At 42.9% G+C, this 25,682-nt stretch overlaps 1 protein-coding gene across 1 annotated transcript in view; it reads right to left on the bottom strand.

The window, feature by feature from the left end:
- MCF2L2 (MCF.2 cell line derived transforming sequence-like 2) overlaps positions 1-25,682 on the bottom strand; it is a 293,975-nt gene that overhangs the window by 139,653 nt on the left and 128,640 nt on the right. The window contains exons 10-16 of the mRNA XM_039488965.1: positions 24,917-25,031; positions 24,007-24,126; positions 22,384-22,575; positions 19,422-19,613; positions 18,381-18,558; positions 5,036-5,139; positions 838-926 (exon numbers count right to left, since the gene is read on the bottom strand). Coding sequence (XP_039344899.1) covers positions 838-926; positions 5,036-5,139; positions 18,381-18,558; positions 19,422-19,613; positions 22,384-22,575; positions 24,007-24,126; positions 24,917-25,031 — 990 coding nt within the window. The remainder of the gene's footprint in view (positions 1-837; positions 927-5,035; positions 5,140-18,380; positions 18,559-19,421; positions 19,614-22,383; positions 22,576-24,006; positions 24,127-24,916; positions 25,032-25,682) is intronic.

The raw sequence follows: 25,682 nt of genomic DNA, 5'->3' as shown, positions 1-25,682 counted from the left end.
TTCAATTCAACACACCCACTTAGTGTTTCACAAGCAAACATACTAAAATTACCTTTCAGATTAAATAGTTACCTGTTTTTTAAATCTCATGCAAATCTAGGGTAATTGCTATGAAAACTATAAGCCCATTAGACAATTTTGTATGAAGATCTAGAAGATAAATGAACAATGGAGAGTCAATAAGTCTACACCAAGAGGAAAACAGAGGGAAGGAAGGCTGGATCAGTTGAATTTCATTATCCTAGATTTAATTAAAGTAATTCTGTTATTTCACATAGAACTATTGGGTATTTTTACTGTCAGTATGGTTTGTGTTCAGGATCATACACTCAAACTTAATTCCAAGTTTATTTCACAAGTCTTCCTAAAATGTAGAGACAGCAAGCCAGTACCATGTGCACTAAAAATAACAAAATGCCCACATGCCTTTAACTTTCCTGGTCACACACAATAACCATGATGCTTCAAGATACTTTATATATAAACTCCTTGCTGATGAATAAGCAAGCTCATTCTTAGTTAAGACCACAAGTGTTATTTTATATAAATATTCCTACTTTAAAATTTAATTGATTCAAATGCAAAATGAGCCTCCTTTATTTGCAAAAATATGCTCTCCCTCATGCCTTGGTTTGAGTACTTTTCTTGGGCAGAATCCCAAATGTTTTTTCAATAGGGTGGGTGACTCCACTCGCCGATTTAATGACAAATCTAGTCTTAGTACATCCCTCAAAAGACATATTTTCTCTATCACTGAATTAAAAAAAACCTCCTTTCTATTAAGGCACAAGGAAAACGTTACTTCCTGTCACTAACAAGACTCATCTGCAACCTTACCTCCTCCTAGTGGAAAGATTCTCCTCGCTTTCACTCATCACCAAGACTCTGCTGGACCCACCTTGACTGGCTTCATGCATCACTTCAATCTGAATTAAAAAATAAATTTTAAAAATTAAATAGTTGCAGTTTGCTGACTGAAGTCCCACCTTTCAGTTGCTTTTTAAAAAGAAAAAAAGGCAGAATTTGATACTGTATATTTTAGTAAATCAGTTGGCAGCTTATATATTTAACAAAACATTGACTTCAATAATTAATGTATAACATGAGCTTTTTATTTAAAGCTAACTTCTTATATTTTCTAGAATATTTTATGACTATATGTATTACCTGTTTTGACTCTGAATTGTTCCATTTATCCTACAGTGAGGAAAACTACTCTTGATACTAGAGATATTCTTGGCTTCTTATAAAGTTTTTATAATCTTCATTCTTAGCTCATAACATATGAGATCAATGTTGTTCTTGTATCGGGAGCAACTCTTCATACATATCTGCCTTGAATAGGAATATCACAAACTTAATTCAGTATTTTATGGTTGCTTAGCATGTTATTGGGCATGGTGGGTTTTTTGTCTTGCCTGAATGATGATCCTTTTCTTTAACTGAATGCTGTTTAGTTTGTCTTCAGATTTCAAACTTTATATACAGTGCAGTACAGTGAATTCCAGGGAATTATGGGGTTTTCTTGTTCTTTTTGGAACTTTTTAGAATAGTTTTGCTATTCTTTTGATAATGATACTGTTTCACAGGTTTCTAACACCTTTGGATTTATAAAACGGGAAAAGGTGGATACTGAAATTACTCATGGTTAAGCATTGCACGGTCAATGATCTTTCAGTATTTAACACCAGGAAGTAGCTTTCATACAGTGTAGATAAATATCAAAATACTTTCTACACAAATAGCTTGGTAATTCTCCTATCAGCTTCAGTGGAAATCTGGGGGTCTCTGCCCTTTTCTGGTTCTGAAGACATGGACCAAAACTTGCTTGCCTTACTCTCTAAAATAATCCCTCTTAAATTCAATGGGACTACTCCTGAGCAGAATTTGCTCTTTCAGTAGTGTCTTAATCTCCATCCTTAGAGGTTTTTAAGGCCCGGCTTGACAAAGCCCTGGCTGGGATGATTTAGTGGAGGTTGGCCCTGCTTTGAGTAGGGGGTTGGACTAGATGACCTCCTGAGGTCTCTTCCAACCCTAATCTTCTATGATTCTATGGTCCCTGCCCTGAAGAGCTACCTTACTAACTGAGATGAGAGAAAATAGGACAGCAGTTCAGGTAAGGGAGTGTTTGGGAAGACCACTAAAGGAAAAGTTTAGGAAAGACATACATGTTAAGTATCAGAGGGGTAGCTGTGTTAGTCTGGTTCTGTAGAAGCAGCAAAGAATCCTGTGGCACCTTATAGACTAACAGACGTTTTGCAGCATGAGCTTTCGTGGGTGTGGGTATTCACCCACGAAAGCTCATGCTGCAAAACGTCTGTTAGTCTATAAGGTGCCACAGGATTCTTTGCTGCTTATACATGTTAAGGAGTCACTCAGAGGGGGACTATGTACTTAGCAAACCGAAAGTTAGATGTCTTATGGATATAGAGGATCACAGGAGAGGGTGTGAAGCTGAGGTGAGGGAAAGGACCGGAGAAAACAGATGTCTGTCAGCAGAGTAATAGTTAATTATACTTGTATATTGAGCTAGATTCAGGAAGAAGGAATCTCTTCTTCCCTTTGCTTAGTATCCAGCTTTTAATATCATGTCTGGTCACAAATGGGAGAAAGCACCACGATGCAAATGAACTCACTACTAGTGCTTTTCATCTTTGTACAAGTGAAGTCATAGTGCTGAGCCATACTTTTGTCTGCCAACTAATGGTTCGGAGAAAAAGAAAACAAGAACTAATCCAACAACTAACACCACATGAATGTGACTCATGCCACTTTCTAGAAGTGTTTCAACAATGCAGCTGCATGAGTATTCTAAGTGTCCAGTAAGAAGCTGCAGTTGTTTGTGGGTGCAGCAGAAAAGAAAGTTTTGAAATACTGTACATCTGGAATGCAGATCAGAGGAAAGAATGGACTTAAAAAGAAAAGGTCACTGTTAGACTGACGTTCAGGCATTCGTCATTTCCCTCTAGTTACAAAATAACAGCGTGCTAGTGTGTCACCTCTTGCCTCACTAATAAAACTATTTTTAGCTTTTCTTTTTCCAGAGATAATGTATATGCAGCTCAAAGTACAAAGACATATCGCCTAATATGAAAAAATGGGACAACTGTGATTAGACTCACGCTTTTATGGGCCATGCTCAAAACTAGAACACCACCAGCAGCCTTCTCCTGCTTTTACCACTGCCTTCTGAACCCTATCTGGCCTTATGATTTCCCCCTCCCCGACCCGCTTCCATACTTTTTAGGTAGACTCCAACAGTTAATGAAGAAGTAGATCAGGCAAAGAAGGTAAACATTAAATTGAAAAGTCCTTACATCCCAGTAGGCAGAACTTTGTACAGGGAACTTTGGGCTAGTTGTATTAAAGAATCAAATTGTCATGTAAAATCTGAATGAGGCCTAGGGATGTTGCCTAGCTGCATGTCTGAGGACAAAGTAAAGATAGATATGGACTAGTCCACATAGCGGGTTGCATCATATGGATTCACTAATTCAGTGCTTTTGTTTCAAACTGTTGAATGATGTGAAACTTTTAACCAAAAAAAAAAATAAAATCATGATTTATGCATCAAGTAAAACCTTTGCTCAACAGTCTAAGCTTCACAGAGAAAGTACAGCTGCTTCAACGCTGTCTTTCCTCATTTTTTCCCAGATATTACTTTCACCTTTAGTCATTCATATATACACCTCTACCCTGCTATAACGCTGTCCTCAGGAGCTAAAAAAATCTTACCTCATTATAGGTGAAACTGTGTTATATCAAACTTGCTTTGATCTGCCAGAGCACGCAGCTTCCCCCCCCCCCCCGCCACCCCCACCCCCACCCCAGAGCGCTGCTTTACCGTGTTATATCCGAATTCGTGTTATATTGGGTCGTGTTATATCGGGGTAGAGGTGTAGGTATACGTATGCTTATAATTACAATTAAATATTTTTATAGCTTTGCTCTATTATGAGTGGACTGACCCATTTTCATGCAAGTTTCAGAACTGGGACATTTTCAGTTATATCAACTTTTTAAAAAATCACAACTGCCATTAAACTATCTATAATGTAATCCTTGAAGGGAGAGATAGCTCAGTCGTTTAAGCATTGGTCTGCTAAACCCAGGGTTGTGAATTCAATCCTTGAGGGGGCCATTTAGGGAACTGGGGTAAAAAATCTGCCTGGAGATTAGTCCTGCTTTGAGCAGGGGGTTGGACTAAATGACCTCCTGAGGTCCCTTCCAACCCAGATATTCTATGAATCCAGTACTAGTGGAGTCTACAGCAGAAAGGAGCCACCTTTCTAACGCATTCAGAGGTATGGTGCCTGTTCAATCTAAAAATCTAGAAAAAGCAAGTAAGAGATGCCTGCTGCTGGCTTCAATCAAGCTCTGGCATCCTCTTAAGTTCAAGGTGAGAAATTTTAGCGGAGTTACTTATTCAATGAATACCCAAAAGCGTGCGAGGTGCTATACAGACAAACTAAGCACCATCTCTGCTCCAAGCAGGATTGCAATCTCAGAAGCCAAATGACACCGAGGGAAGACCAAACAAAAGGAGAAGGGCACTGTAGGGAAATGGGTCAGTGTCACAAAGCTATGATTAAGTCACTGGTGGTGCATATCTCTTAACACTTTTTGTAAATGTGTAGATTGCTGTGCACTTGACCTTCTTTTGCCATGCAGCAGCAGCTATTAGTTTGTTTTTTATTTCTGAAAAGTATTTAATGAGTAAACTTCTCTGGGGGAGGGGAGGGGGGAAATCCACTTGATATGTCATTGTTTAATTTTTATCACTGGAAGGGGCTTGGATACCACAGTGATGTGAGATATGAGATCCTGAATAGAACAGAACACCAGTTTTACAGGGTTAATTTGACTTAGGTGACGTTAGAGTAAGATTCCCACTTTAGGCAAAAAGCTTCAGTATAACACAGGGGTGGGCAAACTTTTTGGTCCAAGGGCCACATCGTTTTTGTTGCACCATACAGTGATGTCACCTTGCATTCTATCACAGTAGAGACTGTTTCAAAAACAAAGATGCTCCTACCTTAATTCCGCCTTTAGTCTTCTTAATACTTTTCTTTTTTGATAATTCTACCTCAGAGATGGACTTTGGTGGACAGGGAATTTCTGCTGATCTCCTATTGGTAGCTGAGGGAATCAATAGAAACGACCATTAGAAAACTTGTGCTAGCATACCTAAATCCTAGTTTCTATTGAAATCAATGGGAAAAGTTCCAATGACTTCCAATGGGGACTAAGATCTGGCCTTCAGTAAACTGGGCAATGGCAGGTAGTTTTAGCTTCCGGCATTATGCATAATATTAGGGGGAATAAATCAGAGCATTGTCTTAGGTGAGCTGTTAATAATTGTAAAAGCACAAGAATAAAAACACCTGACTTAACTATCCACACACAACAGGACTGCTCGTCAGTTCCAGTCACCAGAGAATTCCCAACCATTTTAAGAGTTATTTTTGGCATGGAAGCGGATGGGAATCTTGTTCAATTGGGTACAGTAGAATTGGTCCCAAAAAGACGACCTGAATACTTTAACAGGCTTTCAGTGCATAGCAATAAGACAATTGGTTTTCTTTTGCATGCAAAGTATCTTTGCACTAGTGAATGATGAATGTTACCACAGCTGCTATGCCAATCAAAATGTAAAAATGTAGTTTTTGGGGTTTTTTTTTTACTGTGGGCTTGGAAAAAAAAACTGGAATGGATAATGCTAAATGCTCAGTGCCTAGAGACTAGGGTGACCAGATGTCCCAATTTTAAAGGGACAGTCCTGATTTTTGGGTCTTTTTCTTATATAGGCTCCTATTATCCCCCACCCCGTCCCGATTTTTCACAGTTGCTGTCTGGTCACCCTACTAGAGACCACAGTTTGACAAGCGACACCATTGTGTTAAGCTTCTTTAGTTTGGCTCACAGTGAGTGAAGCTGCCAGTGAGCCAACTGATGCTACGGGAGAATCAGCAGCAGCTCTTGAACTGTGTGGCCTATGACTGCCATCCAAAAGAAAATGTGTTAGAATGTGCTGAGGGAACGAGATCCCTCATACACATGAATCCGGCATGCAATTATTCCTGTTATTTAATAGCAATTAAATAAAACTAGACCAGTAACTCCGCTGTCACACAGCAAATGAAAGTGCGTTTAAAAATGTAAGGTAAAAATCAGTCATGTTTATCCTGGATCAGCACATTGATAAAGGCATAGTTGCAGGTACTGTAGAAATAAATCTGGACATCAGCTGAAATGCTTAAAGCAGGTCTGTGTCAGGCAGCAAAGGCCAAACCTGCTCCTAGTCTACTGTGCAGCCCTTTCATTGTTTGTTCTGGGGAAATTTTTTAGTTAATTCACCTAAAGACCATCAGAAAAAATAAAAGCCCATTATTTCAGATGTGTTCCCTAAGTTTGAGTGCCTCCATATGTGGGTTCCCAGAAACGAAGCTAATTATGCATCATGCCTGTAGGCCTGGCTTGCCATGCATAATTAAACAAGGGGGAGGCCTGGTTTCTTGGACAACAGGATTAGGGAGGTAACTAGGTCAGCAAGTCAAAAATGGAATGTTTGTGCTAAGGTAAGTAATGGGGCCAGTAAGCTAAAAGACAGAATGTCTGAGCTGGCTAATATAAGAACACCACCCAGGGAACCATTTACAGTACTAAGAACAATGGGCAAGAGAAGTTAGGGGCATAAAGATGAAGTAAAGAGTAAAACCGAACATTCACAGCATTTGGACAGAGCATGCTGTACAGGGCGTGGTTCTTGCAAAGTAACTAAGCCGATTCCAAAACATGTGATGCAATATATATAAAGAAAGGGTGTTTCTGTGTAACTTTGGCTGTGTGGTGTATATACCCTGTACCCACTCCCTACGTTTGAGGTTGATCAACTCAACATGGCGTTGGTATATGCCAAATAAAGGAACCTGAATGACGAGACTGGAGGCGAACTGCATTCTGGGGGAACTGAGTGGAAAAGGTCTGAGCGGCTACCCCAACACTGTTCAGAGATGTTACAGACCCACAGCTCTCACTGACACCTGCCCATCCTTCTTTGTGGGAGGCTCAGGGCAGCTCGCTCTGGATGGAGAGGGCACAGCATAACAGAATCAGTAAAGAGAAGAACTGAAATGTCTTTCATTTTTCATAAATTTATAGAAGTCAGGATGACCCCACCCAATTATGCAGTCAGACAGAAGGATAATGTGACTATCCTAGAAATGTATCAAAGAAGAAATACTCATCTTGTTATCTGTATGTACTGCCTTTCCTCTTACCCAACTGCCCGATCACTGCACTTAACAAGAAAACTTGAGATGGCCTTTCCCTAACCCCTTCACTTCTCTTTGCAACTCCTCACCCTGCATCCTGGCCCAAAACATACAAGGAATTTGCAAGTGTACTTCTTGTGAATTTAATTATTTACACATGAAGATTTTACAAACTTCCTGCATAGAACAATTGAAGCCATTACCATAACTACAAAACAACTGAGTTGTACAGGTCCCATGACTCAGTTGAAATCCAACCACTGAGTGCAATTTGGTTTTCTAGTAGCTCCTTATCATGAGATATAGTAGGAATCTTATTTGGTTTTGAGTACTATTTCCAAAAGCTACCTTCTCCAGCCTTGGAGAAAGACTGGTATATGGAAACAGCTGTTCCCTCTGGAAAGTGGTATAATTTTACTTAGAAAATGGTATAACTAATTTTTTGAGCAGGAGGAAAAATTTATAAAGATTGAGTTAGTAAAATAAGAATAATTTCCCCATAACTTTGAAAAGGCCTTTGAATTTGGGGGGGGGGGGGATTCCTTCCCTCCCTCCCACACACAGTTTCAGGTATTTCCCATCCCTTTTCTCTCATGTTGATCAACTTTTCTTGCAGTAGAAAAGTTCAGAGAGAGAGAGAGAGAGAGAGAGAGAGAGAGTGTGTGTGTGTTAAAATTTAACATATTTTGAAAAATTTTGTGGACAAATCAAAATTTTCAAACATTTTCTGTGAAAATCCTAGGGGTTTTATCAACAAGCCATTTTGTGTCCAAAAAAAAGTTTGATGGAAAAACATTTCAACTAGCAGCTTGGCTAAAATAGTCTAGAACCCTGTTCATGTTGAACTTCCCTCCTACCTGAACCAGTGGTTTAGTCATCTGGATTGCTCTGGAAGGCCTGCTCATTTTCTAAAGTTGTGTGTGTTAAACATGCAAGAGCAGGATTCAAAGGAGAAGAAACAATGATATGAAACACAAGACCTTTGCCTAAAGCAGCACTGTCGGCAATTAGCAACATAGAGCTAATCATCGCTCTGAAGGCTACAGAATACTCCTATAAAAGTCCTAACTAATAACAAAATGCAATCAGCGAGGAGAAAGAAAAATCAATTATTCCTTTGATATCTTGACTATGACTTGAAGATTCGGAGGGCTCCAGTTGATTCAGATACATGTGTCTTGGATATTTAACTTAAAGATGAGTTCCTAAAAAGCCTAACCACAGCTTGGTCTCTGACTCAACAAATCCCTAGGATCAGTATTTTAACACAGAGGTTGCTTTACCAGTATAGTTTGTATTTTAGATGATGGTTGTAGAGAGAAGCAAATAGAAGAAAGAAGTCCACACCGTAAGCTCAAAACCAGCCCCTGAATTTCAGAGAGGGGTTTCAGATTAGATCTTGCATTCCAGCCTCACGGGCAAATTTAATTTCCACAGACTGCGGATTTAGTACATATAAAACTGGAATGGAAAAAACACTAGTAAATGTCCCAGGCATTTTGGGCTGCATATAAAGAGACGTCTCAAAAGGGGGAACAGTGGAAGCCTCTTGTTTTTGCTGATCCACTGCCCGGGAATAAATTTTACCCCGGGGCAAGGAGCTAGCCACATCCTCAAAAGTCTTAAGGCACCTCACTCCTATTGAAATCAGTAGGCACCTAAACACCTTTGAGGATCTGGGCCTAGATGCCCTTATGCAGAAGGTCTTTTCTACTGCTAGACTCTGATTTTTGAGCCCAATCCTGCAGTTAAAATTGCCATCAGGAGCAAGGAGTACAGAATGAGGCCCCTCATATAAGTATCCTTCTGTATGAAAAGAGACCAATCAGTTTCTCAGTCATTGCCATATGCTATTGCCACAAAAATGAAAGCCTCTTTCCTTCTGCTCCTCTGTATAGAAATATTGTGGGCTGTCAGAAGCTGGTGGTTTCCTAAAGAGGCACTAATGGAATTCACATATTCCTACATCACATAATCTCTCTTCTGTCCACCCCGCCTTCTCCTTCCTCTATTTTGCAGGATATATTCTTTTTATCCTCATGCCAGATGTTATTCATTAGTGAGTGTTATGTGTGAGTGAGTGTAAAGAATGCCAAAAAGGATCCAGTGAGCAGTCAGCTATATATAGATGAGATGTTGTTTGTTTAGATTTTATTACTTAAAGGACTGAAAGGGGTTCAGGTGTGCTTCCTCAAATAAACTCAGAGTTCTAAGAAGCCTGGAGTATGAGTCACCTTGTTTGTCATTGGTGTACAATGGATATAATCTAACATGGGACAGCACCCAGCTGATTCAATATTTTTTTTATCCGCATTGTTCAATGTGTGGCCCTCGGCCTTATTTCTGGAACATTATTCAAACCCTGCCCTGAAGACAGAATTATTTATTTCCGCATGGGGCTTTTCAGTGGTGCTTCTCACTATAGAATTGGAGTGCTTCACAAACATAATGTATTTTCGCAATATGCCTGTGAGGTGAGGGGATGGTATTATCTTCATTTTACAGATGGGGACCTGAGACAAAGAGATTAAGATCCAAAGTGTCCATTAATTTTGGGTGTCAAATGCGAGATGCCCAAAACCTGATTTTTCAGAGTACTTAGAATCATATCACACGCTATATGTTCAAAAGCACAGGCAACCTTAATTATAGCATTTCCTAATTTTTGAGGGCTTGACTTTGCATCATTGTAATGTTCTTCTAATGTATTTTTTTGTGTGTAGGTTCTTAGGTTTTTTAAAAAGCAAACTGAAAAAAACATATTTTATCATGTGGAATCACATTTACACCCACATAAAACCTTGGCAGGGTTGGAACATTGAGACCATATACTTTGTTAGCTCAAGTGGCAGAGCAACTGGTAGCAGTAGTAGGTTGTCGTCCTCTAAATGGTTCACCAGAGGATGACGACACACACTTTGTTAGCAAATATCTGTGAAACTCACTGGCATGAAGGAACACGATTTTAGAAGACTTCAACTGCCAATTCTAACAGGTCTCTGCTGAATGTATGTAAACTGAGATTTTTTTTTTTAAAGGCTTATAACTTGTAGACAAATTTGGGCATTTTTTAAAATAGGAAGAGCAAAAAGGGCTTGAATGCCAGGGCAGGGCTTGCCTTTTGCCTAATTTCAAGCCCTTGATCCAAAGTGCAGAGGTGCCTGAGCTTCTCAACTAAATGGTTGTACAAATTTTTTTAACCTGGGCAAACTAATATATCTTTCCCTAATCTCATTCAGGAAATGGCCAAACCATTGCTGCTGAAACTTTCCAAAATAATTCAGCATGAGGCAGATACCTTGTAGGGAAAACTTCAGCCCAAATGTCTGAAGTTTAGCAGCGTTATAAGCAACTGAAAACAGGGTCCTACAATGGGAAGGGTCAGGCAACATTAACTGTGGATGGCACTAACAGCGCCACCTATAATACTTCATAGCTCAGTAGGTTCCTTCCCAAAGTGCTTTACAACTGGTGTGCCAGATTGATCACACTAGCCCTATGCCAGTTTACATCAGCTGAGGATCTGGCCCTCTATTTACAGGAATTCCATCAAGCAATGCAATCAGCAAAAATTTAGCCAACTCAGCAGCATCTCAGAAATTGAGTTAATTGGAGCACAGAAGAAGCCCATTAATTTTCTGGTCGAGTTGCATCTCTTTCTTCCCAACATACATGCAGGGATGAATTCTGCCCTTAGTAACTCCCATGAAACCCTTAATGGAAGTTAACCTCAACGGGGAATAAACTGAGCTAACCTCAGAGCAACGTGCATCTTTATGTAGTATTAAAATATAAAACTCAAAAAGCTTTACAGGGAAATCTGTCTGAAGTGACCACCCAGAGGGCCAGCAGAGGGCTGTTGCCTCCTTGAGATTGGTCTATAAGTAAAGCATGAGCAAATTTCCACAGGCAAACCTCTCCCTTAAGAACAAGAGGAGCGGATGTGTTTTGGTACTGAGCATCATGTCTGTTCCCCTCGTGGTTTTTATTATTTGATTAGGTAGGTGCAGGCATTTGGGCAAGCTCGATGCCCGTGTCTAGATCAGTTTGTGAAATGAGACGTTTCAGAATGTAAGAGGGTATGAGTTTAAATATTAAGATTTTGTCCCTGATTCTGCAGTCCAGCAGAGGAGCACTTGGCATAAGTCCAGAGCGTGAGGAAAAAGACAGTTTTGAGCCACTTGTCCACGCTCTACCCTCTCCTGAAGGCTTCCCTAAGCTATGCCAACTGCCCCCAGAGGCCATTATGACAGCTGGGGATCCACTAGGCATAGGTCACAGCCCATTTTCCTGGCCGTGTCCCCTGTGCTGGTATGTAGGAGTGGGTGGCCCAAGCTTCTGCCCCTTCCCTCACACATAGCAAAGAAGAATTTCTTTTTACCTAGCGGAGTGTGTGTGTGTGTGCGGGGGGGGGGGGGAGCAATGTCACAATAAAATTCATAGGAGCATTTCATGTATGACCCTCAGCACCACCACTTATGCCCTTTCTTTGAGCATTCTGCATTGAGTGAATTTCACTTTTGTCCCTTTCCTTGGAGGATCAGAGTGGGGGACATGGTCAGGATTTTGCTCTGGAAACAGGGACTGTCTTTCCAGAGAGTTGGCAGGTGAGAAACATCTCTGGATTTTTTTTCCCCCCTGCACAGGGGAACTCAGATAATAGTCACCGTGTGGCACTTCTGTGGTCTAGTTAGATATGCAGGCTATAGAATATGAGCCTTACTTTCAGGCCTCCAGCAGCTATTAACCACACCTTATGTATTCACTTGCGTCCTTATTTGCATAGAAAGTCTATCTCTGAATGCAGTAGCTTCCTGTTGATATAATATACTTTGCCTGTGATCAGGAAGATTCAGGTGCCTCAAACAATAATGAGTTACAATATCTCCCATAAACAGCATTGGCACCCTCTCTTCCTTCTTCCCCAGTTGGTGCTCAATAAATCCTTCCAGTATAAATCCCCAACCCTGCAATGTGATCCAATGAACCCTCACTGACTTCAGTTGAGCTTCACAGGGGTACATGGGTCTTGCCCACATGGATCAGATCATTGGACCATAATTCAGAGCAAAATAGTCAGCTACTATATTGGCTTAAAGAAAAAGTGGGACCTACATTGGAAGTACTGTGCCTGGTAGTACTGATCCTCTTCCAAGGATGTTAAGGAAAGCCCAAGAGAGATCCTACACTGGAGCCATTCTTTTTAGGTGATGAGTCTGAAGAACTGTCCCAGATTGAGGTGTCGATGGAGGACATTTTGGCACAGACTGATAAACAATAATCAATCGCCAGGACCAGATGGGATTCACCCAAGAGTTCTGAAGCAACTCAAATATGAAATTGCAGAACTATTCCTATAGTTTAAATTAGCTTCTGTACCAGATAATGTAATGCTGATTTTTTTTAAAATGCTCCATAGGAGATCCTGGCAATTACAGACCACTAAGCCTAACTTCAGAACCAGACAAATTGGATGAAACTATAGTAAAAGCAAAATTATCAGACACACAGATGACCATGGTATGTAGAGGAAGAGTCAACCCGACTTTTGTAATGGGAAATCATGACTCACCAATCTAGTGGAATTCTTTGAGGGGGGTCAACAAGCATGTGGACAAGGGGGATCCAGTAGATATAGTGTACTTTGACTTTCAGAAAGCCTTTGACATGGTCCCACTCCATAGGCTCTCAAGCAAAGTAAGCACTCATGGGATAAGAGGGAAGATCTGCTTGTGGATCATTAACTGGTTAAAAGATAGGAAACAAAGGGTTGGAATAAATGGGCAGTTTTCACTGTGGAGAGAAATAAATAGCAGAGTCCTTCAAGGATCTGTACTGGTACCAGTGCTGTTAAATATATTAATAAATGATCTGGAAAAGGGGGTAATCAGTGAGGTGGCAAAATTTGCAGATGATACAAAGTTACACAAGATAGTTAAGTCTGAAGCTGACTGCAAAGAGTTACAGGGGGATATCATAACTCCGGGTGACTGGGCAACAAAAAACCAATGCTGATAAGTGCAAAGTAACACACATTGGAAAACACAATAATAATGAAAAATGATGAAGTCTAATTAGCTATTACCACTCAAGAAAGAGATCTTGGAATCACCATGGATTGTTCTCTGAAAACATCTGCTCAATGTGCAGTAGCAGTGAAAAAAGCTAACAATGTTAGAAACCATTAGGAAAGGAATAGATAATAAGACAGAAAATATCATAATGCAACTACATAAATCCATTGTATGCTCACACCTTGACTACTGCATGCAATTTTAGTTGCTCCATCTCAAAAAAGTTGTTGTAATTGGAAAAAATACAGAGAAGTGCAACAAAAATGATTAGGGGTATAGACAACTTCCATATGAGGAGAGATTAAAAAGACTGGGACTGTTCATCTTAGAAAAAGACAACTAAGGGTGGATATAATAGAGGTCTATAAAATTGTGAATGGTGTGGAGAAAGTGAATAAGGAAGTGTTATTTACCCCTTCACATAACAAAAGAACCAGGGGTCACCCAATGAAATTAATAGGCAGCAGGCTTAAAAACAAACATAAGGAAGTACTTCTTCACACAATGCACAATCAACCTGTGGAACTCATTGCTAGGGGATGTTGTGAAGGCCAAAAGTATAACTGGGTTCAAAAAAGAATTAGATAAATTCATGGAGGATAGGTCTATCAACGGTGATTAGTCAAGATGGTCAGGGATACAACCCCATGCTCTGGGTGTCTCTAAACCTCCAACTGTCAGAAGCTGGGAGTGGACAACAGGAGATAGATAACTTGATAATTGCCCTGTTCATTGCCCCTGAAGCATCTGGCAGCAGTCATGGTTGAAGACAGGATACTGTGTTAGATGAACCATTGGTCTGACTCAGTATGGCCATTCTTATGTTCTTGTCTTCAAGGCAGTGTGGTCACAACTAAGGCTAGGGAGTCAAAACATCTCTGTTGTAGTCTCAGTTCTACCACAGACTCACCGTGTAAACTTGAGTGAGTCATTTAACTTCTCTGTGGTCAAAGGAGTCAATGATACAACATCCCCCTTAGTTAGGGAATTTTGGTGAAATGCTTTGGGATTCTGAGACAAAAGTCAGTTCAGAAATCCAGTGAATGACATTTTATACACTGAGCAACTGTTGGAGAAGATAGAGCCATTTTAAAAACTAAATTGTCACTTTCTGGCCATGGTAGCTGAACTGTGGTATTTCCTGTTCCAAGCCCAAGAAATACTGCAGAAAGTCAAATACTGCCATATGGGCAAGTTTTATTTTTATGGCACCCACTCTGGGTCAGTACTATTTAGAGACAGAGCATCAATATTAATTATTTGCCTTACCAATAAATCATTGAATATCAGTCTTTGGTTTGACCTGTCAGGCTTATCTGTAGAAACATTCTTAGGCTTTGTCTACACTTACCGGTGGTTTGACGCATGGCGATAGATGCATCGGCGGTCGATTTAGTGAGTCTCCTGCTAAATCGACCGCAGATCGCTCTCCTGTCGACTCCTGTACTCCAATTGAATGAGAAGTGCAAGGAGAGTCGATGGGAGAGCGTCTCCAGTTGACATCACGTAGCGTGGACCCCGCGGTAAGTAGATCTAAGTACATCGACTTCAGCTACGTTATTCACATTGCTGAAGTTGCATAACTAAGATCAATCTCCCCCTGTAGTGTAGACAAGGCCTTAGTAAGCTAATCATTAATACACGCTGTATATTGCAATCTAGGTATTTAACTACCTCTGGTCACTGTGGTATATGAGCAGCAGCATCTAAGTAGCACTACCCTGGTCCAGTATGAGGGAGGTGATTGTGTGACTTTCAGGACCAGTGAACACTGTACATCTCCCCAGTATATCACAGTTCTAGAAATATTTGTAAATAACGTGGGCTTGCTGATCATTTGCAACAATATGCACAGGGTTCAATAGTCATCTGTACGTTTTTGTCTAATCAGTTGTATTTTGAGCTCTAACATAAAATTCACAGAACCACATTCTAGAACCAGTTAGGCTTTCTGTGCAAAGAACTGATGGCATCAGATGGCCCTCATGAACAAAGGCTCCAGATTATTTAAAGGGTTGTAATTTACACCACCTGCAAAGCAAATATGTGCTTTGTTATATATATTTAATTCCCTCTGCTTCGCTGTACATTTGGAATATTATAAAATTGTACAGTTTGTGTGTGCTCTGGAAATGACTCTAAGGTGCTGATAGGAAGGCAGTAAAATTATGTCTTGGTCCACGCTACAGAGTTAGGTCGATAAGGCAGCTTACGTCCATCTAATCATGTCAGCGTACACACTACAGCACTACTACAGCAACATCATAACTGCACCTCCGCGAGAGGCGTAGGGCTTATGTTGGTGGAGTTCAGGTGACGCGGGGCTGCTGTAGTCACTGCATTACTTACAGCGGCTATTGGCTGTCATTCTTGTCAATTGCACAGCCATATCCTGGAGCCATGAAATTGACAAGAAAGCCGGGCTGTCACCAGGGTGGGTGGGGGGTTCCAGCTAGAGCCTGGCTGCCCCTGGGCTCCTGGCTCCCAGCTGGGCTGTGCCCACCCCGCTCGGAGCCCAGCTGCCCTCTGGCTCCCAGCCCAGCTACCCAGCCAGGCTCCCTGTTCCAAGCTGGGCTGTACCTGCCCCACTCTCTGCTGCTATCTGGGCTGATGCCCAGAGGCTCCTGGTTCCCTGTGGGGAGCCCCGGCTCCCACCGCCTCCCCAGGATCTCAGCTCTGCACTACCAGAAGCCTGGTTGCCCCCCCTCCCCCCCACGGCTCTTGGCTCCCCACTGTCCGCTGCAGCTGGGCTCCCAGTGGGGAGCTCTGCACCCAGAGTCCAGGTGGCTCCCGGTAGGGAGCCAGGATCCCCAGTGCAGCAGCCAGGCTCCCCACAGGGAGCGGGGAGCCAGGAGCCTCCAGGCAGCAGCCCGGCTGCCAGCCAGGAGTGGGGATCCTGGGCAGCAGCTGGCCTGGGAGCCAGAGGGCAGCTGAGCTCCAAGGGGGTGCACGCACCCTAGCTGGGAGTGGGGAAACCCGGGAACAGCCAGGCTCTAGCTGGAGCTCCCCTGGTTACAGCCCGGCTTTCTTGTCAATTTCACGTCTCCAGCATATAGTGGTGAAAGTGACAGGAATGACAGCCAACAGCCGATGTAAGTAATGCAGTGTCTACACAGACACTGCGTCGCCCTAACTCCACCAACATAAGCCCTACGCCTCTCATGTAGGTGGAGTTATCATCTCGCTGTAGTAGGGCACTTACATCAATCCGTAGTGTGTACGCTGCCATAATTAGGTTGACGTGAGCTGCCTCTGTAGTGTCCACCAAGCCTCGATTTACACAAACCGGACAGTCCCTTCATAAAAGAATAAATGGACACAAATTGGACATCAGGAATGGTAACATACAAAAGCCAGTAGGTGAACACTTCAATCTCCCTGGTCATTCTATAACAGATTTAAAAGTCACTATTCTTGAACAAAAAAACTTCAGAAACAGACGTCAAAGAGAAACAGCAGAACTAAAATTCATTTGCAAATTTAGCACCATTAATCTGGGTTTGAACAGGGACTGGGAGTGGCTGGCTCATTACAGAAGCAGCTTTACCTCTCCTGGAATTGACATCTCCTCATCTATTATTGGGAGTGGACCACATCCACCCTGATTGAATTGGGCCTGTCAACACTGGTTCTCCACTTGCGAGGTAACTCCCTTCTCTTCATGTGTCAGTATAAGAATTCCTGCATCTGTAACTTTCACTCCATGCATCTGAAGAGGTGAGGTTTTTTACCCACAAAAGCTTATGCCCAAATAAATCGGTTAGTCTTTAAGGTGCCACCGGACTCCTTGTTGTTTTTGCAGATACAGACTAACATGGCTACCCCCGATACTTTTAAGGCTCTTTGCTAGAGACTTCGATTTCATTTTTAAAATATAGTGAGGTTCCTCTTTACAGGGCCCAAAGGTGGCTCTGTTAAAAAGGGGCCCCCACGAGACACAAACTAAGCTATTTTGAGTCGACTTAAGCTAGGTCTTCACTGCAAAAAAAAACAAAAAAAAATCTCTTTGCTCTTTTTAATCGAGATAGCTAACTCGAGTCAGCTCCCTCACTGCAGATCCTAGTGAAGACAAGGCAGAGGTAGATTTTACCTCAAGGTAACTATTCAAGGTCTACCCCAGAGGAGGAGTAGAGGGTTATACAGAAGAAACAGGAGTAGAAAATACTCCATGTGAGCGATGCACAAGAGTTAAGGTTGTTACTGGAGCCTTAACGTTTGCATTGTCTGACTGTGGGATAGTGTGATTTTAAAGCTAAGAATTTACAAGCAGAAATGCATGTGAATAATTTGCACACACTCAATGAACAATTAGACATCTGTGATCACTTGGAAGGAAGAGTAGAAGATCAGTCCCTCTGAGGGACAGACCATCCCTGGCAGGAGCTTAACTGAAAGGAAGAAACTTTCCAGGAATGGGGAAAGTGACAGAGTGAGAATAGCCTGACTGACTCATTGCTGGGCACTTGGTAAGTGTCCCCATGTGAGCCAAAGTGATGAGCTAATTGATTAAGTACCAGGTGATGATTAACCAGTCAACAAGTGGACTCAGCTCATCCGCTGAGGAGGTTTAAAAGGGAGACAGGAAGAGAGAAGGGAGGGTTAGGCTGAAAGGGAAGCCCAGAGACGCTCAGGATCGCAGGGAGATGAGAGCTCTCCCCCCTTCTCCCCTGGGTCTGGGAGAAGGTAAAAGTCATATGCTGTGGGGAACAACCACTTGTTTAGCTTGTTGTAATAACACACCTAGTGTTGAACTTGCCACTGGAGCATGTGAGGATTGTGTACAACATGGAGTGTAGTGTGAGGGAATCCTGCCCTGTGACACGGAGTTGGAAGTTCTCTTGGTAGATCCATAACCCGATTTGCCCTCACCTATCTCTGCATGCGCATGAATATTTCACAGCTGACTCTGAAGCCTGGGCTCATGGTGCTGACGCTGAATCTCAAGCATAAGCTTTCAGTTTGGTTATCGGACTGAACGGAACTGTGGGAACAGAATGGGGGTGTGTCTGAAAACCTCCTCTCTGAGGCTTACTCAATGGTGCCGGCCTGGTGCTCTTGGGTGATGCTCGCTTGGGGGAGGATTCAGGATGCGGGGCGACAGGTTGTACCGGCCGAGTCTGCTTGGCTGCCAGCTTCTTCAAACTCACTTGCCTCTTGTCAAACATTTCTTGCACGTCTTCTAGTTTTTGTAGAACTTTTTGGGCATTGGCCTGTATGCAGAAGAGATGTGGAGTAGACGTCATTCACAGCTGGACAGAACACTAGGATGGGATCCTTGCACCCAAACCTCAGACTAACAGCATTAGGCAGTAGCACACTCTGCATTTGTCTTAGAATAGTGCAGCAGCTGCTCTCTGCAGGCACTTTACTCCCACTGAGTACTGCCCTCTGCACAATCCCTGACCCAGGCTTCGGGGTGCTACCCCAAAGGGAATCCTTGTGTGAGTAAGGACCGTAGGCAGCAACTTTTCATGGCACCGGTGGGTGCTCAACCCCTCCCCCCACCACGGCCCCGCCCCACCTCCACCCCTGCCCCACCCCCATTCCAACCCCTTCCCCAAAGTCCCCCCCAACTCCGCCCCCTCCCTGCCCCATTGGACTCCTTCCCCAAATCCCCGCCCCGCCTCTTCCCTGAGCGTGTCGCGTTCCACCTCCTCCCCCCTCCCTCCCAGAGCTTGCCACCGTGAAACAGCTGTTTCGCAGCAGGAAGCTCTGGGGGCTGAAGGGAGAAGTGGAACTGTGGGGCACTCGGGAGGAGGCGAAGGTGGAGGTGAGCTGGGCTGGGGGCAGGGGGGTGTGGGCAGGGAGGGGAGCTGCCGGTGGGTGCAATTTTTCCCCGTGGGTGCTCCAGCACCCACAGAGTCAGCACCTATGGTAAGGACTACTTGTATGAGTAAAGGCCATTGCCCCAAGTGTCCACATTTGTGACTAGTTTGCTATCAGAGATCTCCTTTCACATTTTCATCTGAACAGAAGCCATGAGTTAATACAGTATGTGAAGTGTGCATTTTGACATTCACTGGTGGTTTGTAGGAAGTTTAAATTGGCAGAGTAAAAATTCAACAAGCTTTACCTTTATTTCAGGGGTTAGAATCATGTCGAACTGGTTGTAGAATTCCTTAGGGTTAGACAACTGGTGTTCCTTAGCGGTTCCCAGGAATTTCTCTATGTCACACAGCGCAGTCTCAGCTCCCTCTTGTGACTGGCACTTGTCCACAGCTTGAGAAGCTAAGAGGTAGATTCCAGCTTCACACCATTGCCTCGCCTTTAGAAGAAAACAGCCATTAGGACGTTGTAAGAATGGTACAGTCTGAGGCTTCAACGCTGCTGCTTCTTGCCCACTATTTGAACAGAAATAACACTCTTCAATACCATCCACATGCCCATGGTGGTACAAGAGAGTCAAGGCTGGGAGCTGTTCTCAAGCTGCATTCTGCATTAAAAACAAGGAGCTCCAATGACGTCTATGGGGCCAAATATAACCCAGTGTAACCCCACTGACTCAGCACCGTGCTTCAATGGAGCTGCATGCCAGCACAGAATGGGACTCACTGTATTGAATTTAGACAAAAGCAATAAAGTCTGGTGTCTGTCATTCTATCATTAATCCACTTTGTTGTGCCTACTCACTGAGGAGTCTCAGGACAGTGCCTTCAGCAATCCACCTTCACAACAGGCTAGGCAGAGGATAAATTGACACTCAACTCTGATTCCCTCCTTACTGGTTTTAAAATATTGCACTATTGATGATGACTTCATTATTTTAAATAATTGAATGCCCTTCCATTTTTGGAAACAGCAGAACAACGTTAAAAAATAGTTTCTTTTTCAGCTAGCTACCCCAAAACATGTCCGTGACACTGTTAACATAGCCAGGTGTCTCCTGTCACAAAACCAACATCCTATCTTTACTGCTGCAAAAACACTAAGTTATTGTGCAAAAGAAAAGAAACTGCGCTCAGGCTTAAGTTGTGCACCAAGTTTCAAGCCAAATTGATTTCAAAGCGAGGGAGTCAAATGTTTGCATTATAAACTTGCTGTTTCAAGACAACAGATAAACCTTCCTAGGCTGTTAAACTGTACAGTTCCTTGAGACATCAGATTGTGTACTGTAACTCTGAGTAACTATATTCTACACTGTGTTACTTGAAAAATACCTTGAAGCAACCAGACATACTCTTCTGTATGATAAAAACAACAAGGAGTCCGGTGGCACCTTAAAAACTAACAGGTTTATTTGGGCATAAACTTTCGTGGGTAAAAAAACTCACTTCTTCTGTACAATGAGTCACTGCAAGCTGAAACAACAAGGAGTCCGGTGGCACCTTAAAGACTAACAGATATTAATTAACCAGATTCCTTGTTGGTTTTGTGGATACAGACTAACATGGCTACCCCCTGATATTGGGAGCTGAGAAAGCTGGGCACCTGGTAAGATCCAGCCCACAGCTTGTATGTAAAGTAGTAGAGAGAATAGCTATTTTTTCTTGATAGCAGTGATTTATGCTAATAGAGTAAATAGCTGATACAGTGTAGATAGACTCTGCTGGCTGAGGGGTTTCCATTCACTTAGACCAAGTCATCCATGAAACAACAGATTGGATTTGACAAGCACAGTGTTTAATGGCCCTGTGCACTTCAGTTCCAAGGGATACTCCCACTCTGCAGGGCACATGCCTATGGCCGCACACGCAGTAACGTCTCAGCACCTTCTTGTGCCTGGCACTTCTCCAGGGTGCATCTTGGCTTGCCAGCCCCTGTGGAGTTGGCTAAGGGATGGTAGAAGCTAAGTGCACTGAGCAGGAGGCAGCAACTAGGACAAGTTCCCAGCACAGACGTCTGTAGCTTTTCCTCAGGAATCTCTTTCCAGATGAAGCCTAGATCTTCTTGTGTCAACCTCTTTTTCTGCATTCCCAATCACCAATAGCAATCTGTCCCATTAATAACCAGTAAATAATCTGCACATATACCTTTCACCTGCAGGCCTCAAAGCCTTTTACAAAGGCAGATAAGTACAGGACCCCAAAGTCACACAGGGGCAGCGCTGGACATGGAAGCCAGGTGTCCTGTCACGCAGCATTGTGGTCAGTCCATCTGACCACAGCTGTCCTCATCAAATGGAAACAGGAATATCCTTAAGTATATTAACAGTGCCTTGTACCTGAGCAGATTTGCAAACAATCTCTACATTTACAGATCCATCCTGTGAGGCATTGATCATGTCCTGTGACATGCTGAGCACCCTCACCTCCCATCATATTCTAGATGTAAAGAGCAGCAAGCCAGAATTCACTGTCACACCCAGTAACTTCAATGAGGTTGTTGGCCCAACATAGGAATTAAGAATAATCTGCCCAGATAATAAGGGTGGTTAGAGTATTTGCTTCAAATCTCCCTTGGTACTAGCACAAGATGATTCATAAGGGAGGCCAGAGGGTTTCATTAGTGCCGTCTTACTTTGTTTAACATTCAGTTCAGATAAGTACCCATGAGTCCAGATAGATAACTGAACCTTATCTGAATCCCCCAAACCTCTTGGGTCTATAAAACCAGGCTAGGAATCTCACAAATAGGTTTTCTGGTAATTCTTGCCTCAAATCCGGCTGAAAATACCACAAGATCGTCACTTTCTCATGGCATTTGAGCATTTCTGCTTCCCATTCCAGCCAGATCATGGAAGCGTAGAGGAACTTGGAAACAAAAGAATGTAACAGGCAATGAACAGATCATTAGCAAGCCCCAGTAGAGGCTTGGTCCATGTTTTAGGTTTAGATGACTTCTTATTTTACCTCAAAGCTTAGTTTCTAATCCTCCTACCTGTATAATTCAGGGAAACCACCGTTCTCTTTTATGCTAACCAGTCTCTCTTCCCCTTTCTGAGGCTGATACCACAACTATTTTCCCGCAACTGTGCATAGTAGCTGTTTGGGGGAAATAGTGAACATGCTTTTCTCTAACTCCAAATATGTGATCCTTTAACCCATTATTTTTTCATTTAGCATTACTAGTGCTTTCCTACATGAAGACTTGCTTACCTTGTCTAACTGCTTATGCAGCTCAAGGGACTTTCCCAAAATATCATATTTCTTCTTGGTCTCATTGGTAAAGTCATCGCAGATACGCCTGAGTTCAACACATTTTGGCCTAATGGAGTCGATTGCATAATGGTTGTTTTGGATGAGCTGGTCTCCGTGCAGAGCTAGTGACTGGGCCTTTTCCAAAGGTTCCTGTGCAAACAAGAAGAAGAAATGAAAAACCATCACACCCTAAAGGATGAGCCTAATCTAGATGGCTCCTCTATAATTTCTGCTGAAGCCTAGAGCTGCAGGTTGGATCATTCTTTTGGATGACACCTTGTATTGTTTCACACCTGCCTTGAAGTCTGACTTCATGATGTGTGAGGTTGGCTTATTTTAGTTGCCTTACAGATGTGTAGCTGACTCTGTCGGCTAAATCCAGAAGTCAGTCTAAGGGACTCTCAATTGGTGTAATTTATGCCATAGGCACCGACTTTCTAATGTGCCAGGATGTGCTCTTCCCAAGGCCCCGCCCCCCTCCACCTCTTCCCCCAAGGCCCCGCCCCCCCGCCTATTCCCACCACCACTCCACCCCGCCTCACCTCTTACCACCTCCACTCCTGATTGGTGGGGCTGCCAACAGGCGGGAGGTGCTGGGGGGAGGGGGAGGTGCTAATAGGGGGCTGTCGGTGGGTGCTAAACACCCACCATTTTTTTCCGTGGGTGCTCCAGCCCGTGGGTGCTCATAGAGTCCTCACTCTTGATTTATGTCTGCTTCTCCCTCCTCACTGTGTACATGACACCAATTTAGACTCAATGGGTGACGCTCAGAGGTGATGTTTAAGAAGTGCAAGTTATACATCAGTAAGTATGTGTGGTGTCTAAGTTGGTGTAAGAAATTACACACCGAGGAGAGTGGGAACAAGGTGCAAGCTATGCCACTTTGGACTCATTTAGACTTCCATGGCAGAACCAGGAAGAAAATCTAAGCCTACTGGATCTCAGCTGTACACTTTAGACACAAGATCATCTTGTGCTTTTGCAGCTGTTCGTGTGAATTTGATGTTATTTCACTGATTCATTTCTTTGATGTTTCCTAATGACGGCAAACCTACTGCTCATCACAGCTGCCTGATGGAGTTATAAGGCCAAAAGACCTGGAAAAGAAAGGTTGTTTAATGCAGGCTGAATCCCTTGCTGGAAATAGCTGCTCAGGCAATACTGACTTCTAGTAAAACAACATTTAAAGATGTCTAACTGGAGAATCTTTCAACGTTTGCTCACTCTATACTTTCAAGTTCCAAGGGATGAACCCAACCCAAACCCTAAGCTCCAAACCCTCCTGAGCTTTATTGGGGTTTGAATTCCAAAAGCAGATTTTGCAAGTGGCCCTTACATTTATCATAGATCAAATCAAACTGCCAGATCTTAACACCCTAGGAGGCTGGACTAGTCGACATCTGGATCCGAACTTTAAAAGGCTGAGCTCGTGACATGTTCCTTTGTAAACATGCCTACTCAGTAGTATGTAACTGCATTTTCTGGTGGTGTCGCACAGAACAGTAAGTGTGGTGTGTGGACAAAGTGACTAATAGTAGCAATCTACAATAACTGAACTATAAAGTCCAGTAAAGTGCAAACCTGTCCTTTCTCTTCCAGTTGTTTCCGTTCCTTTAGGAGGTGCTCCACTCGAGTCACGCTGTCTCCAATATCTGTGAAACCAGCTTGCGCGTCCATCAGATTATCCAGTTCCAGTTTTACCTACAAGAAACACAAATAGCCTCATTTTATAACAAATTCACAGCCCCCTAGGACTTTATGGCTATCACTATGCTGTACACCATGGGCACTCAGAACGTCATGGTGACAGCAGTGATAGAACTCAATCCTCCTGCTCCACAAGCACCAGCCTCTGTCAGGGAGAAAATTCACGAGTTGTCCTTAGGATTTATGGGGCCCTATGCAGTATTATTAAACTAGTGCCCCTATGCCCGACAGCAGCCTGGGCTCACATATGTATTTTAGATAAGGGTGGTCTTTTGAAGGATTTATTTAAAAAAAACTATATGTCTGAAGACCCAAGCATTTAAGGCTAAAGATGAATACTCAGATCTAAAAATCTATGCAAGGATTTTTAGAGAGGTGATTTTATAATCTTCAGCAACACACTAATGAAATATTTTTAAAGCAAATTTTAAACTAAGGTCCTGTAGATTAACATGTTCTGAGTAAATATTACAGTAATACACAACTGCTTTTGTCAGTAAATTCAGAAACTGAGGGCTTGTCTACACTGACAAGTTGTCGACAAAACTTTCGACTTTCCCGGGTACTTAAAAAAGCCCCCGTGAAAGACAAAAGTTTTGCAAACGCAAGTGGCAGCGTGAACACGGCTTTGTCGGCAGGAGTGCTCTTGTGCCGACAAAGCTAACGCCACTCGTGGGGCTGGAAGTATTTTGTTGGCAAAATTGCCGACAAAGTACCGAAAAGGAGCGTTTACACATGCTGACTTTTAGCGACAAGTCTATTTTTAAGAAATAAGCAAAAATACCTCTCTGAAATCATGTTCAAAGTGTCGGAGCTGCAGGCACTGTTCCAGTTTTAGGTGATGTTTGGACCAAAATTGATCAAAAGCCTTTTCTGTTTCATCCAACTGAGCCAATAACCTGTTAAGAAATTAATTGGAGAGTGAAAATCACTTGATATGTATGAGTGTGTTGTTGTTTAGTTAGTTAGTTATGCAGAGAAGGTGAAATTCAGCCAGGTGTTTGGGGATTACAGAAGGTGTCTCCAAAGCAGAGCAGACAGACTCTTCAGCACACCTATGAGGCAGAGCTGGGCTTCACGCTGATTCTCGAGAAGCAATGTGGACTAGAAGAGGAGGAGGGGACCAATGAGCCTGTGACTACATGGATCCAGTGGCCAAAAACCCTTAGGTAGGGGATGCACCAGGGCTGCAGTCCCTCTTGCTGGGCTAGAGTAGCCGGCAGCTGCAGAACTGTTCCATGCACAACATGTGGCCATGGGGCTGAATTCTCTCTCCCTCCCACTTTCCACTTAGTTCTTCAACAAAGTTAATTTATTCCACCTTTGTGCAAAGTGTGTACATTTCACTCATTCACTTAACAAAATGTTTAAAGTAGGTGCCTCTCGCTTGTCATTCCAGATTGCTCCATCAAGCCCAGTATCTTACCTGTGGCAGTGAACTGTTCCTAGGGCAAGTGCTGTAGGTTAACATAGCTGGTCAGCTGTGCAATGCTGTAGGAGGGGCGTGGTGTGAAAAACGTCCTTCCCCTGATGCAACCAACTGATGCTCT

This window comes from Mauremys reevesii, linkage group 9 (assembly GCF_016161935.1).
Source record: "Mauremys reevesii isolate NIE-2019 linkage group 9, ASM1616193v1, whole genome shotgun sequence".
Lineage (NCBI taxonomy): Eukaryota > Metazoa > Chordata > Testudines > Geoemydidae > Mauremys > Mauremys reevesii.
Note: the sequence above shows the minus strand (reverse complement) of the source record. Positions and strands in the feature narration are given on the sequence as shown.